General features: G+C 46.1%; 1 protein-coding gene across 1 annotated transcript in view; it reads left to right on the forward strand.

Annotated features, from left to right (window-relative positions):
• PIAS4 (protein inhibitor of activated STAT 4) overlaps positions 1–12472 on the forward strand; it is a 32317-nt gene extending 19845 nt beyond the window's left edge. The window contains exons 9-11 of the mRNA XM_054013844.1: positions 121–281; positions 6209–6339; positions 11793–12472. Coding sequence (XP_053869819.1) covers positions 121–281; positions 6209–6339; positions 11793–12001 — 501 coding nt within the window. The 3' untranslated portion in view covers positions 12002–12472. The remainder of the gene's footprint in view (positions 1–120; positions 282–6208; positions 6340–11792) is intronic.
• The last annotated feature ends 1003 nt before the right edge of the window (positions 12473–13475 follow it).

Here is a 13475-nt window from a genome sequence, read left to right on the forward strand (position 1 = left end):
CATCTAGAAGCAGTTTCTTGTGTATTGGCACAAGGCACCAGTATCCAATTTTGGAAGGGGAAGCATCTAGTGATACAATGGTGGGATGGGTCACCGGTCTGTCTGCTCTTGGTCCCATAGCTGGTGAAGATGCGTCTGTCTGTCCCATGCCGGGCTGAGACCTGTGCCCACCTACAGTGCTTCGATGCAGTCTTCTACCTCCAGATGAATGAGAAGAAGCCCACTTGGATGTGTCCTGTGTGTGACAAACCAGCACCCTATGATCAGCTAATAATTGATGGGTGAGTTCACACACTCCTTCCTCTTCTGCCCCTTTGGTTATACCTCCCCACCCTCTTCCACACTGGGCTCATGCTCTGGTTTTTAAGGCCTTCTAGCTGATCCACCTCCGTTTCAAAATTGTTTTTAAGTTTAAAATATATAATTGATCCTTGGGCATGTAAGAGACCAACCTCCCCGTTACTGGTGGTAGTGGGTTTGCGTGAGACTCGGTCATTAGTCTTTGCTTCTTGATTCTGTAGTTTCTCATCCGCTCGCTCTGAAACTCATACAACTGTCTTCATTTTTCATCTTGGTGACCGCAAAAGCTAGGCCGCTTTGCTCCTTTTCCATGCAGTGATTGTTGATTGTCATTTACACTCCCTAGAATAAAACTACTTTACACACTCCTGACAAGACAGGCTGCCTTCGGCATGCACTCTTCTCCCACTCCTTCGTTAAGGGCCTGATCCTGCAGTACCTCACAAGCACGTCATAAGTATGTGCCAACCATTAATCCAGGTGTCATTAGATGCAGAGCTAGCACATCTAAGATGGAGGTATGAATGCAGTTATAAACCAGTGCGCTGTGGGTACTTTTTTATTTTTTTTTGATACTCCACCTGCAAACTGTGCCAATAGTATCTGCAGCGGTAGGCTGCAAACTCCTTAAAGTCCTTAGAAAAAGCTTTGCTGGCAATTTTTATATTATGAGTTCCTATAACAGGAACAAGACACAGGGTTGGAATCTCTGTAGGGGCATATTGAAGGTATTTTGGGCACCTTATTTATGAATACCCACACTTTCAAAGGTTTGGGGTTCTTGTAAGCTTAGCTTTTTAAGCCATTGTTTCTACTAATATGTTCTTGAAATGATTTTATTTTTACTTTTGATTCTTTTGGTCTGGGTTCATCAAAGCAGCTTAGGGTTGTAGTCTTGCATCGTTCAGCACCAATCCAGGCTCTTCCCTGCCTGTAGATGGAGACAGTACAACAAAGACGCTTTTATAATGTTCTTCCATGAATAAAAGGAGCTTGTTGGTTCTGCCTCCAATAACCTTACTTTGGTAGGTTCAAAGAACCTCAAGCTGTTAAGCATTGAATCATCTTTGTTATAATGTCACACTAGTTGTTTGTGCTGCTATCTGAGAGGAGCTTTTTGTGAGTAAGCTTTAGACTTTCAGATGGAAGATCCTGTGTATTGTATCTCTAACAACATTATGTGGTCTGGCAGCACTCCCCAGTACTTACAAACAGCATAGTAAGTGCGCCAGTAGGATTCCAAAAAAGTATCTAATGTTTGTAGAGGGCCCTGCTGAGCTCTGATCCAGCCAGTCGAGTTTGGGTCACTTTGTTAAAACAGCATATGAAGGGGGCAGACCAGAGAACCAAGTCCAAGAGAGCATTATGGTCCAGTTGGGAGGCAGGAGGCCTGCATTTTGTTTTCCCCCAATCTGGGGCAAGAATCTGAAGCCACAAATTTTAGGGAAGGTCCTTAAAGACTGGCCAACCCCAAACCATCATCTTCTTTTAGCCCCTTGCGGAGACCGTGTGTTTAATATATCTGGAGGAGAGTTCTTTCATTCTGTCATCTTGTGCTGCCCAGTGTGTTCTTGTGGGTGGCAACCCTAAAAGCCCATGCCTTCAGATTGTGACCCGTAGGGGGTTTCTATGCCCTTTGAAAAAACTTGATAAGAGAACAACTGGCCTGTGAGGGGGCATGTCCTACAGATGCAATATTCAGTGTTGGGGTCCACATACCAGTACCAATACCTTTGGACTAGCAACGGCACCATAGACATTCTCAAACATGGTGGCCGTTTATACATCAGCCTGGAAGGGAGAAGGCTTCACGGTCTGTCTATACTTGGGCAACTGGCTGAGTCAAAGAGAGTCCTTAACCCTTAGCCTTGAAGATATTTAAGAATGTCAGCTGCTCAAAGATTAATGCTTGATAATAGACCAGCACCTTGGAGGTGATATGCTTCCATTATGCATCTCAGAACAAGGTTTGATACTGTGATATTGGAAGATAATATAAAGAAACATGGAGAGATGGAACTGAGTCTTGTCAAGAGGATAGTCCTATCCAAGGAATGTCTGCCTCTTACCATTGAGGTATGGTCTCCAGATGCAGAACCAGGACAAGAGTCCTCTACAGAACCACTGAACTAGCTAATCCAGCCACAGATGCCACCCTAAACAAGTTACAGACCTGACTAGGATCCCCAATAGCTCCAGGAACATGGGTTTTAGATGCTGATCACCTTAAAGGAGAGCTCAGTAAACTGCCTGCCTACTCTGCCAAGAGCAAAGGAAGGAACAAAGTGATGAATGCCGTTGTTTCCTATGTGAACAAGGCAGCACAGGAGTCAGGAAATGGCTAGGCAGCCTGACTATTTACTGAGCTTCAGTGTGGAAATTGCTGACAATTGTACAAGTGGCGATGGCAACAAGGTGCAGAGCTCCTGGTTTCTGGGAAACAAACTCACCCCTCCGATATCTCAGACCTCCTAATGGGGATTCTCTCCAATATACTGATGGACCCAATCACAAGAGCGCAGATGAATTCTACAAAGGGCGGATGAGTGAGTATATGTGAACTTCAACCTCGGTTATATATTCCCATGGATTTAGTCATGCAGACAGTACTCAGGGCATCAAGAAATTCATAGTTACTGATCTTCTCTGGCTATTGTGACCTCCTCAGTCAGTCTGAAGCAACCTAGGCATAGATAACCTGTTCACTTTGCCCTGTGGCCAATACATAGGCTTGGAAGAATTGAATTTTTAACATTTACCAAGAAAAATCTAAAGTTACTGATATGCAAAGTAAGAAAAATGATGCTTGAGAACTTGTTACTTTGATTTAAAAATATTTACTTTGTATATTTTGACATGTTTGTTTTAAGTCATAAAGATGTAACTTTTTGAATCTTAATGTCTATCATTAAATAATTATTTGACCCCACCTAATTTCCTGAAACTGTGGAAAATTTAAACAGATGAAAACAGAAGAAGGTGCTTAAATAGGCTTTGAGACTATCCATCAAAATTATTAAATAAATTCTGCCAAGTCTACCAATGCATACGCCTGGAGGAATTTTGCATCGCTGTGCATGTGCAGAATTCATGTCTCCTGCAGACTTCTTTGCTTCCCCGTAAAAAAATGACTTCTGATAGGAAAGCTGCAAGAGTGGTCATGCGCCCCTTCCTGACAGCACAGGCAGGTTGGCTCAGGTGCCCAGAGCAACTGGTAGAGGTGTAAATCACCACCGGAAGGGTGGAGCTGGGCAGTCATGCAAGTGAGAGAGACATTCTGTCCCTCTCACTCGCTATTGCAGCAAGCACAGAGTGGAGGAGCAGAGCTTCAGGGTGTTTCTGAGGAGGTAGGAATGGGAAAGGCTCTGTCCCCTCAGGCAGAGCAGGATGTAGCAGCCTACCTGCTTAATGAATTGTTCTCATTGTCTTTTGAATCGCCCCTCCCCCCCAGGTGTATAAAACAGATGTAAAAGTTTTAAGGCTCCTTCACATTGCCAGAAGGGTATAAAGCAGTGCTTCTCAAAGCCGGTCCGCCGCTTGTTCAGGGAAAGCCCCTGGCAGTCCGGGCCAGTTTGTTTACCTGCCGAGTCTGCAGGTTTGGCCGATTGCGGCTCCCACTGGCCTGGGGAAGCGGCACGGGCCGAGGGATGTGCAGGCCGCCCTTCCCGCAGCCCCCATTGGCCTGGAGCGGCGAACCGTGGCCAGTGGGAGCTGTAATCAGCCGAACCTGCAGATGTGGCAGGTAAACAAACCAGCCCGGACCGCCAGGGGCTTTCCCTGAACAAGCAGAAACCCGACTTTGAGAAGCACTCGTGTAAAGGACAGTATGGCCTTAGAAATGCTTATTGTGCTTTCATGATTAGAACTGGTCTACATTTTTGGACTGAAAACCTTTTCTATCAAAATGTGCTCCATGAACTGTTTGCTACTGACCTTTCTGGAGATGGTCAGTAGCCAATGTAAATTGTGAGGTTTGATTTCCCCAGCCCTCAGTTTCCTGTGATGTAACACTGAGCATGTGGCTTCATATATTTGTTGACTAATAACTAGAAATAAAGAGTCAAACTTAGCCACATTACTATTAGGCAAGGGGGTTTGGGGACTTCCTCCAATGCTCCCCATTCCTATGCTCCATCCATTGTATTGTAGTTTAAATAAACTACTGAAATAATTGAAACCAGAGTGATTATATTGCATTATTTTTACAAATGCAGAATTTTAACATATGTTCAGAATTCCCTCAGGAGTAAATACAACAGGAATATCCATTTCCGTTTCTCATTTATAGCCTGGCTATGGAGGACTAAAGCTTATGGAAGAAAGGGTGTTCTGGTAGTGCTACCTCCACTTGCAAAGCTTCCTTTTCTTTATTTTACAGCAGAAAACAGTGATGTAGAGAAGATGAACTCGATCCAATCCATGCCTTTGTCATTAATCTGGCATTTCTCTAGACAGCCGAACTTTGTACCTGTTCAGTTTTTGTAAAATTGGTAGTAATAGTCAGTCTTCAGGAGTAAACTAGAACGGACCATCTTGGAGTCTGATCTGGATGTTGTCCATTTCAGCAAGCAAAGGAACGCAACCTTTGTGTTGATCCGGTAAAGATCCAAGGAAGCTACTGAAGACCAAGCTAGTTGATGGATCTCATGTAAGCCTCCCTGAACCATTTTACATCCTTAAAGTTCTATTTCTAGTATCCATTTTGCTAGGCTAGGAGACTAGAGCCGTCCAAGTCCTGTCGTGAATCAAATTGCAGATCCTACTCAATCGGGACAAAGCGGTGCTCAGAATATCGCACTTCAAGGAAACTTCAAACTTTTACAAATCAAGTGTTGGTTCACCCTCGTACTGATAAAGGGAAAAACTCCACCGCCTAGGCGTGTGTGATGCTTTCTACAATCTGAATTCTAGATGGTCTGTTCCAATAACTATTAAACACCCTCATGAGGCCAGTGATGAGAAACACTTCAACAATAGTAAAGCAAATGTCCAACCTCTAAGGCACGATGAACCAGAGAGGTGGTCTCGATCTGGTTAGAGGTCCATCTCCTCGTGATTAGAGATGGGTAAGGTGGCCATCTGGATCTATGCCATCACTTTTGTATTTTCAACACCGTGTGGGCTGGGCACAGAAGCGTTTTCTGATGCAGCCTCTAGCGGGAGGACATTGCATGCATTATACTTCCCTGGAGATTTCATCACTAGCTTGGGAAGTCCAGCGTCTGGACTGATAAAGAGTAAGAAAAGAGGAAGGCTACATTTCCTACCTGACTTTCTGAATCTGGTGGATTACTCTGTCCTTTCATAATGTAATAAACTGAATGTGTGTGCAGAAGTCACCCAGTGTACTATAGATGTAGCATCCTAAGAATATTGTCTGGGCAGAAGCACAAGGGACTTGTCTATTGGCCTAACTTCACACTTGCAGTGGGGGTGGGAACGTGTTCTACGGTCATTAAAATTTCAGCCTTTGGGCTCTGATGGGCTACAGGAGGTAGGTCTTTTGCATCGTATTCAAATGTGGTCTAATAACTGAGTTGCTATCTCAGCCCACTTCCTAGTGGAAAGTCTTCCTCAAAGAACGACCACCTGTCAGTAGTTGTCCTCTCCCACACCAGGGGCAGCATCAGCAGAGACCAAGGACTGAATTGAGCATGGAGGCTGCTCTCTGATTCATGGTTTAAGCCATGTCAGGATGGACTGGGGATGTTGGCACTGCCAGTACCTGGTGTGTGGGGAGGGGCGGGGGCGGAATAGGACTTGGGTGTAGCAGCTTTTCACTACCAAATTCCCTTCAAACATAAATTTTAGGGCCATTTAAGGTGAGGATCCATCTTCGCGTTCTGTCGTCAAAGGTGCTCTGCTGATTGCCTCCAGGCTAATAGATGGCATCTTCTTTCCTCTCCAGGCTGCTATCAAAAATATTGACGGAATGCGAGGATGCAGATGAAATAGAATACCTGGTGGATGGATCCTGGTGTCCAATCAAAGCTGAGAAAGAGAGAAGCTGCAGCCCTCAGTGTCCAATATTGGTACTAGGTGGGTGTGTAGTGAGTGGGGCTAATAATTTTAAATGCCCTGAAAGATGAACTGTAAAGAACATACACAAATCACTTGATACAAAATCGGGAAGCTGGGTCAGTGTTGGAGAGTTGTCGAACACCTTATGACCTCTGCTCAGAATACCGCTATGAGTCAGCTAATAGGTCCCCCTGTCTTTCTATACAAAAGAGTAAATAGTATCAGAGATAGTAACTGCACAGTAAGGAGGGGATCATTCTGGTTGGGGTCCTCGAGCCCTTTGAATAGATCCCTAATGGTTTAGTTAGCGTTCAAATCAGTTGTTTAGCAAAACCGGGTTATCCCTTCAAAGTGGCATGGAACTAACATCTTTTATATATTCCCTTATAGACTAACCCTGAAATGTTCTGCCTCCACTCATGGACCTTTCATTAGTGGTGTTTTACCAACAAATCGGTCTGCATTGTTCTGTAACGTCTCTGACTGAAGCGGTCCCTTATTTTTATGCAAATATTTCCTGAGCAAACCCTAATTCTTTGAGTGACTGCAGATGTGTGTTCCATTCATGTGTGCACTTGTCCAAAGCACTGAAGCCAAAGAACTCTGCTTGGCAGTACCTGTTGGGGTGGTACTTGTGCCCGCTGGCTGCCATAGCCCCTACCATGGCTATATAAGGGAGGCAGCGCTCTGATCCCCCTCAGTTCCTTCCCGCCCGCGGCTTGAGTTGGCGCGTTCGGTGTGGTGTCTCACCTCATGTTCTCTATCGCAGGGTTTATTGGAGGGGGTGGGGGGGAAACAAGAAATAGTTAGTTGAGTAGTATCTTAGGGTTTAATGCAGTGTAGTTAGTTTTTAGCCAGGTGTGACACCTTCCCTGAGTTTTAAGCATTGTCCACCATGTGGAGTAGCTATCCCTACCAGTGGACTCCCCCCGCCCCCCCCCACACACTCAATGTTTGTTGTGCCTTGGGGAAGGGCACATTAAGGAAAGATGCTCCATCTGTAAGCTCAAGAAGAGAATGCAGGTGGTTAGAGCCTTGCACTTAAATTAGCACCTACTAGAGCAGAACATGAGGCCTGCTTCAGCAGAGGGGACTGCCACAGATCATCAGGCCCCTCAGAGAGCACCTGAGCTGGTATGGGCTGCGACTCCACAGTCATACTTGGATTCCTCGCCCAGGAGCAACCGTGATTGTTCTCCTTCCTTTGGTAATCTGAGGAAAAGCTCTCACAAAATGGACTGGAGCCACTCCAGAACTTGGAGAGATTCCTCCTCCCTTTCTAAGAGAAGTGTAGATCAGCACCATGAGTCTTTCAGTATGTGGGATAGAGGTGGACTGTCAACCCACTCTGCAGTACCAATGTGAAACCAGTTAGAGACTGTACAGTCAACTCTGGTACCGCCTGTGGGGCATCCATTGAGTCCGGTTCCAACAGTGTTGTCGTCATGGATGGTTTCCATATTGGCAGTGTATTGGGCAGCAGTGGATTTGCTGTGCCTTTCTGTTCCTGACTCACCACTTGTTCAGGAGCATTTTACAGTGGTGGCTTAGTATTCGATGTCCTTGGCACCACTGGGATTGGCTGCAGACTGTTGTTGGCTCTGTCTGCAGCACCTCGTACCCATGGGGCAGGGTTGCAGTTGGCTTCCTGGTCTGTACCGAGGGGTTTGCCAGTGCAGATGCTATCTTCGGTACCGACAATGATTGCAGCGCAGTCTAACTCTGGGTCTGGGATCAACTCTGGTTTTGGTACCAATGCCGGCTTCACTACGGAGTGGGTTGCCTTTATCAGGACTGTAAGTGCCATGTCTTGCAGTTGATGCAAGGCCTTTACTGGCTTCATCTGGAGTGGCTACAGCCCAGCAATATCGTCTGCATTGATACTTCCAGCTGTTATCCTACCTTGCTAGGCTGCAAGAATTCTTCAGAAAAGGGCATAAATCACAGAGGAGACCTGGTTCTAATTTTAACCAACCAGCCCATCCTCCTCCTCCTCCATCTTTGGACAGGCAGAGTCTTTGACTTGCATATCGAGAGCAGCTTACCAGTTGTGACCGTCTCAACTACATCTCCCTTCGGGGATGGGCTGTCTCACTTCTGCAGTGCATGGGAAGCAATAACTACGGACAGATGGGTCCTAAGAACTGTGGGGTCAGGTTATGCCATCCAACTTCTGTCCATTTTCCCCTTTCCACATTTTTAACCCCATCAGTTTTCAGGGACTCATCTCCCGAGCCGCTGCTGCTGCTTCAGCAGGTCCACACTCAGTGCTCTGGGAGCTGTAGAGAAGGTGGTTCCTTTTAATCAGGGAAAGGGATTCTGCTCCTGGTACTTCCTGATTCCCTATGTCCAAGGGAGGCTTGAGACCTGTCCTCAGTCTCCACGGTCTCATCAATTACATCAAATGCATAAAAGTCCACATGGTTACCCTGGCTACTATTCTTCTCACTTTGGATCACGCCGTCTGGTTTGCTGCTCTCAATCTTCAGGATGCCTGCTTCCATGTGGTGATTTTTTCCCAGACCACAGGAAGTTTCCTAGTCATCAATAAACATTATCAGTACGCTGGTCTCTACTTTGGCCTGTCATCAGCCCCATGTGTCTTTAGTGAATGTATGATGATGGTTGTAGTGGCTTATCCCCAGTGGAGGGGGATTCATGTCCTCCCGTACCAAGACAATTGGGTAGTGAGGGGCAGATCCAAAGAATTAAGTCCTCAGTCCTCTCCAGTTCACACGGTACCTCTTTGATCAACTGGGGTTGATTTTGAACACAGAAAAGTAGACATTGATTTTTATGAGGACCTTATTAGACTCTATGAACTTGAGGGCCTTTCTCCCATGTCAGTGATTGCAAACAATATGACACCTTTGTGCCTCTGGGCCTCTAATCTCCGCCTTCGACCATGGTCCACGTATACCTGAAGTTACTAGATCATATGGCCCCGTGCACTTATGTGGTCCAGCATGTGAGATTGCATCTTAGACCAACTTCAACCATGACTGAATAGGACAATCACCCGAGTTGCCACCAGAGATACTGGGCTCGCTACAGTGGTGGGCTGAACAGAACAATGCATGTCAGGTTCCCTTTGCCTGTCCTCTACTGACCAGGACTCCAGTCAATGATGCCTCCATAATAGCGCATCTACGGACATTAAAGGTTCATGATTTGTGGTCAGAGACGGAAGCGTCTTTTCATATTAGTATACTGGAGCTTCAAGCCACTTATGATGATTGTCCTGCCTTTTGGGATCAGATCAGGGGAGCATACCACCACAATGGTTCATTTGAACAACCAGAGAGGAGCCCGTTCCAACCAGCTTTGCCAGGACCCAATAGCGTTCTGGTACTTTTTTGCATCAAAGACATCACGCTTTACAGCCTCACGCTTACCGACCTCACAAAACCAGTTGGCCAACCATCTCAGCAGGACTTTCTCCGAGAACCACAGGTGGTCTCTGAAAAGCAGCGTGGTGAGGCCCATCCTCGGGGAATGAGGCATCCTTTCAGTAAACCTGTTTGCAACAAAGGACAGTAAAAATGCTGTCAGTTTTGTTCTTGATCTCAGTCCAGGATCTTTAACCAATGCCTTCCATTTGAATTGGGGATCAGCCCTGATGTACGCCTTTCCCCCTATTCCTCTTATCTCTCAGGTTATCCTCAAACTCTGAAGTTGGACCTTGCCAAACTGATACTTATTGTGCCAGCTTGGTCAAGACAAGGTTGGATCTCTAACCTTCTCAATCTGTCTGTCCAGCCTCCCAGATCTCTTCATCTCTTTCCTGACCTCCTGACTCAGCACCATGGCCAAGTTGCATATCCTACGCTGAGCGATCTATACTTCACAGTATGAATGGTTAGATGAAGAGGAAAGGCAGTATTCAGAAGCAGTTTGGAGGGCCTACTTAATAGTAGAAAATCATCTACTAGGACCACCAATTTAGCCAAGTAAGTTTTCCCCATTTGGTCAACATCTAGGGGAATTCAGCTGATTTTCGCTCATGCTTAGGATGCTTTGGGATTACTTGTTACATCTGAAGTCTTCCCGTCTGCCTCTTAACTTGTTGGCAGCAATCTCGGCATTCCATTCTCCAGTCCAGGGGAAGTCAGTTTTCTCAGACTCCATGACAGTGAGATTTCTGAAAGGTATTGTCCGTCTGTTTGCGCCTGTGAAGGAAATGGTCCCGTTGTGAGACCTTAATACTGTACAGGCCACGCTCATGTGTCCTCTGTTTGAGCCGCTACCAGATTGCTCTTCGTCTCTTTTTCTTTCCCAGAAGACCGCCTTTCTTATTGCTATAACATCCACAAGAAGAGTCCGCGAACTGCAGGTCCTAATGGCAGGGCTTCCTCCTACACAGTTCTTCAAAGAAAGTGTCCTTCCGGCCACATCTGAAGTTTTTTATCCAAAGTGATTTTCACAGTTTCACCATAAGCAGGTTATTTAGTTACCCTGTATCCTTTACTAAGCCACACTCCGGTGATCCGTGTCTTCATACGTTCAATGGGAGGCGATGCTTTGCATTTTATGTGCAAAGGACTAAACCACTTCAATCATTGCATCGGCTTTTTGTCTTTTATGCGGATCAGACGAAAGGACATCTGGTCTCAACACGCACAATTTCCAGGTGGGAGAACTTCAAGCATGATGACCGCTTATGAAGTAGCCCAAGTGACATCTGTCATTTCTCAACAATGTTTCGATATGGGACACATGCAGGGCTGCTGCATGGTCTTCCATACGTACTTTTACTAAACAGAATGCTGTTGCGGTGGCATCTAGGTCAGGTGCAAACTTAGGGAAGGCATTTCTGTAGTCATTGTATGAGTAGATTCAAGCAGTATCAGTAGGAAGTAGGGCTTGGAGAGTCATCTGAGTGAAATATACATCTGCAACCACTGAAAGAAAAGATGGTTATTTACCTGGAACTGTTCTTGGAGATGTGGGTGCAGACCTATATTCTGCAACCTGCCCTCTGTCATGTCTGAATCAGTCTCCAGTCTTGGATTCTGGTTGCAAAGAACTGAGGGGGGTCAGGGATGAGCGGCCCATATGTAGCTATGGGGAGAGGCTTTGGGGGCCAGAGGGCATGAGCACTGACCCGATGGGTACTGCTAAGCAAAGTTCTCTGGTTATGTGCACATGTGAGTGGAATATGCGTCTGCACCCACATTTCAAAGAGCAACCGTTACAGTACAGGTAAGTAACCAACTTCCTTCCAGGGTGTATGGGCCTTCCGGGGCATCTCAAGAAGTATTCACTTACCCCACTGGTCTTTTAAGTAGATGGATTTCCATACGCAGCCTCCTTAGAAGGAATGTTTTATCTGCCCCTTCTTAAAATACTGTTCAGATATGCAAGGAGGCTGCATCCCTCTGGGATTTGCTGTGATGATGATAGTGAGAGAGCTGTCAAGGAGTGTTAGTAGGGAAGTTTTGTAGATGTTCTAATGAAGCCTTTCTTCCCAGGTTCTTCCGATGTGAACGGGCTGTTGCCCACTCCCAATGGTAATGGAGAGAACGGCAAGGTCACCGCTGACGTTGTGGATTTAACACTGGACAGTTCATCATCCGAGGAAGAGGAGGAGGAAGATGACGAAGACGACGATGACGATGATGATGGACCCCAACCGAAACGACGCTGCTCTTACGAGAAAGGTTTAGTTTCTGCCTGCTGACTGCGGAAGCAGCCCTGAATCTCAGAATGGACAGACTTGAATACTCTGGTGCTTACTAAACTGGAGAGGAGGGGAATTTCTCCTTCGCCTCACTTCCCTTCCTCCCTGGTCTCCTTTTGACGTTCCTATTCCAAGTTAACCATTAAAACGAAAAATAAAACCCTTGAGCTGCTGCTTGGTTGGAAAACTGCCCCACTAAACAGCCTGACCTGAGCTCTGCCAGCTGAACCTGACCCGGAGTCCGAAGTAAGGAAAGTGTCTTAAGCCAGGCAGCCGGGATCCAGACCTTAACTGACCTCGGGTGCCATTCAGCATTAGTGTGAATCGCTGGAGTTCCCCTGCAAACCTACAGGATGGCTAACTCCAGTGCCTCTCCAAAGCTGTGTGCATTTTTATTGTCTTGTTAAATAACCATTCCTGATTATCTAAAGTTTTGCTGGACATGTGAATGGGTGGGTTAGGGTGGGAAAGAGAGGGACTTGGGGTGGGGGGAGGAGGTTTATATATCCCAGCAAGGTTAGAGGGTTTTTTAGGGGTGGGAGAAGGAATGAAAGGAGAGACTTAAGATTGGAATCGCACTGTTCTAGTTAGGAGCTCCAGCAGCTCTGCACCTCATGTAAAGAGACACATTTTGAATCCTTTTAATCTAATCTGAAGATAATGTAGAAATTGTGCGTAGTGAATCATTTTTAGTTGAGCAGAAGCCATGGGGAGGGCGGGGAGGGCTTGAACCACAAATCTGTTGTATTTTTGAAGTGCAATAACTTGGTGTTTTTGAAGACGCAAAGGGCTGTGCATTCCCTTTTGTAAAGAAGGCTTTGTCTTGGGAATTGGTGCCAGGGGCCTGCAGGACAGCTGACGCCCATCAACTGGACATGTGGCATTGTGTAGGCGTGAGGTGGGGTGGAGGGGATGTATGGCCTTCAAGAAAATGCCAGGTGGGGAAATCTCAGTTTCTAGTCAACTACCTCGGTAACTCCAATTCAGGTTTATTTCAGTCATGAAACAGTGCAAAGCCCATCACTGGTACTGCTGACCGCATTAATGTCATGGTGTTTGGAGACTTAGCCAAGGGCTAAGTGGAGCACGGCGACCATGTATTAATGGCCTCTGGACTTTTCCACTTCTGTTAAGACTTTGGTCCCAGACCCAAAGCGACTGCTAAGCTCTTAACGGCAAAACGTTGCTTTTGAGTTTCCAAATGGTAACCTTTTTCCTTTGTCTTGTGAAGATTTTTTTGGTAACTAAATTGCCTACACAGCTCTGCCTGTTCCTAGTTAAAAGCCTCTGAAGTCTGCATCACTTTGGACCTTGCCGACTTTCTTGTCTGTGGATGAGGATAACCTTTAGAAGGAAGTTGGCATGTTGACTTTGCCCCTTGAGCATATACAAGGGAAGGGTGGAACTCAAAGTAACTGCCCTTAGTAATGCAACGGACCACCCCACCAGCTGAGCAGAGATGCTCCAACCAAGG

Source organism: Malaclemys terrapin, chromosome 24 (assembly GCF_027887155.1).
Source record: "Malaclemys terrapin pileata isolate rMalTer1 chromosome 24, rMalTer1.hap1, whole genome shotgun sequence".
NCBI lineage: Eukaryota > Metazoa > Chordata > Testudines > Emydidae > Malaclemys > Malaclemys terrapin.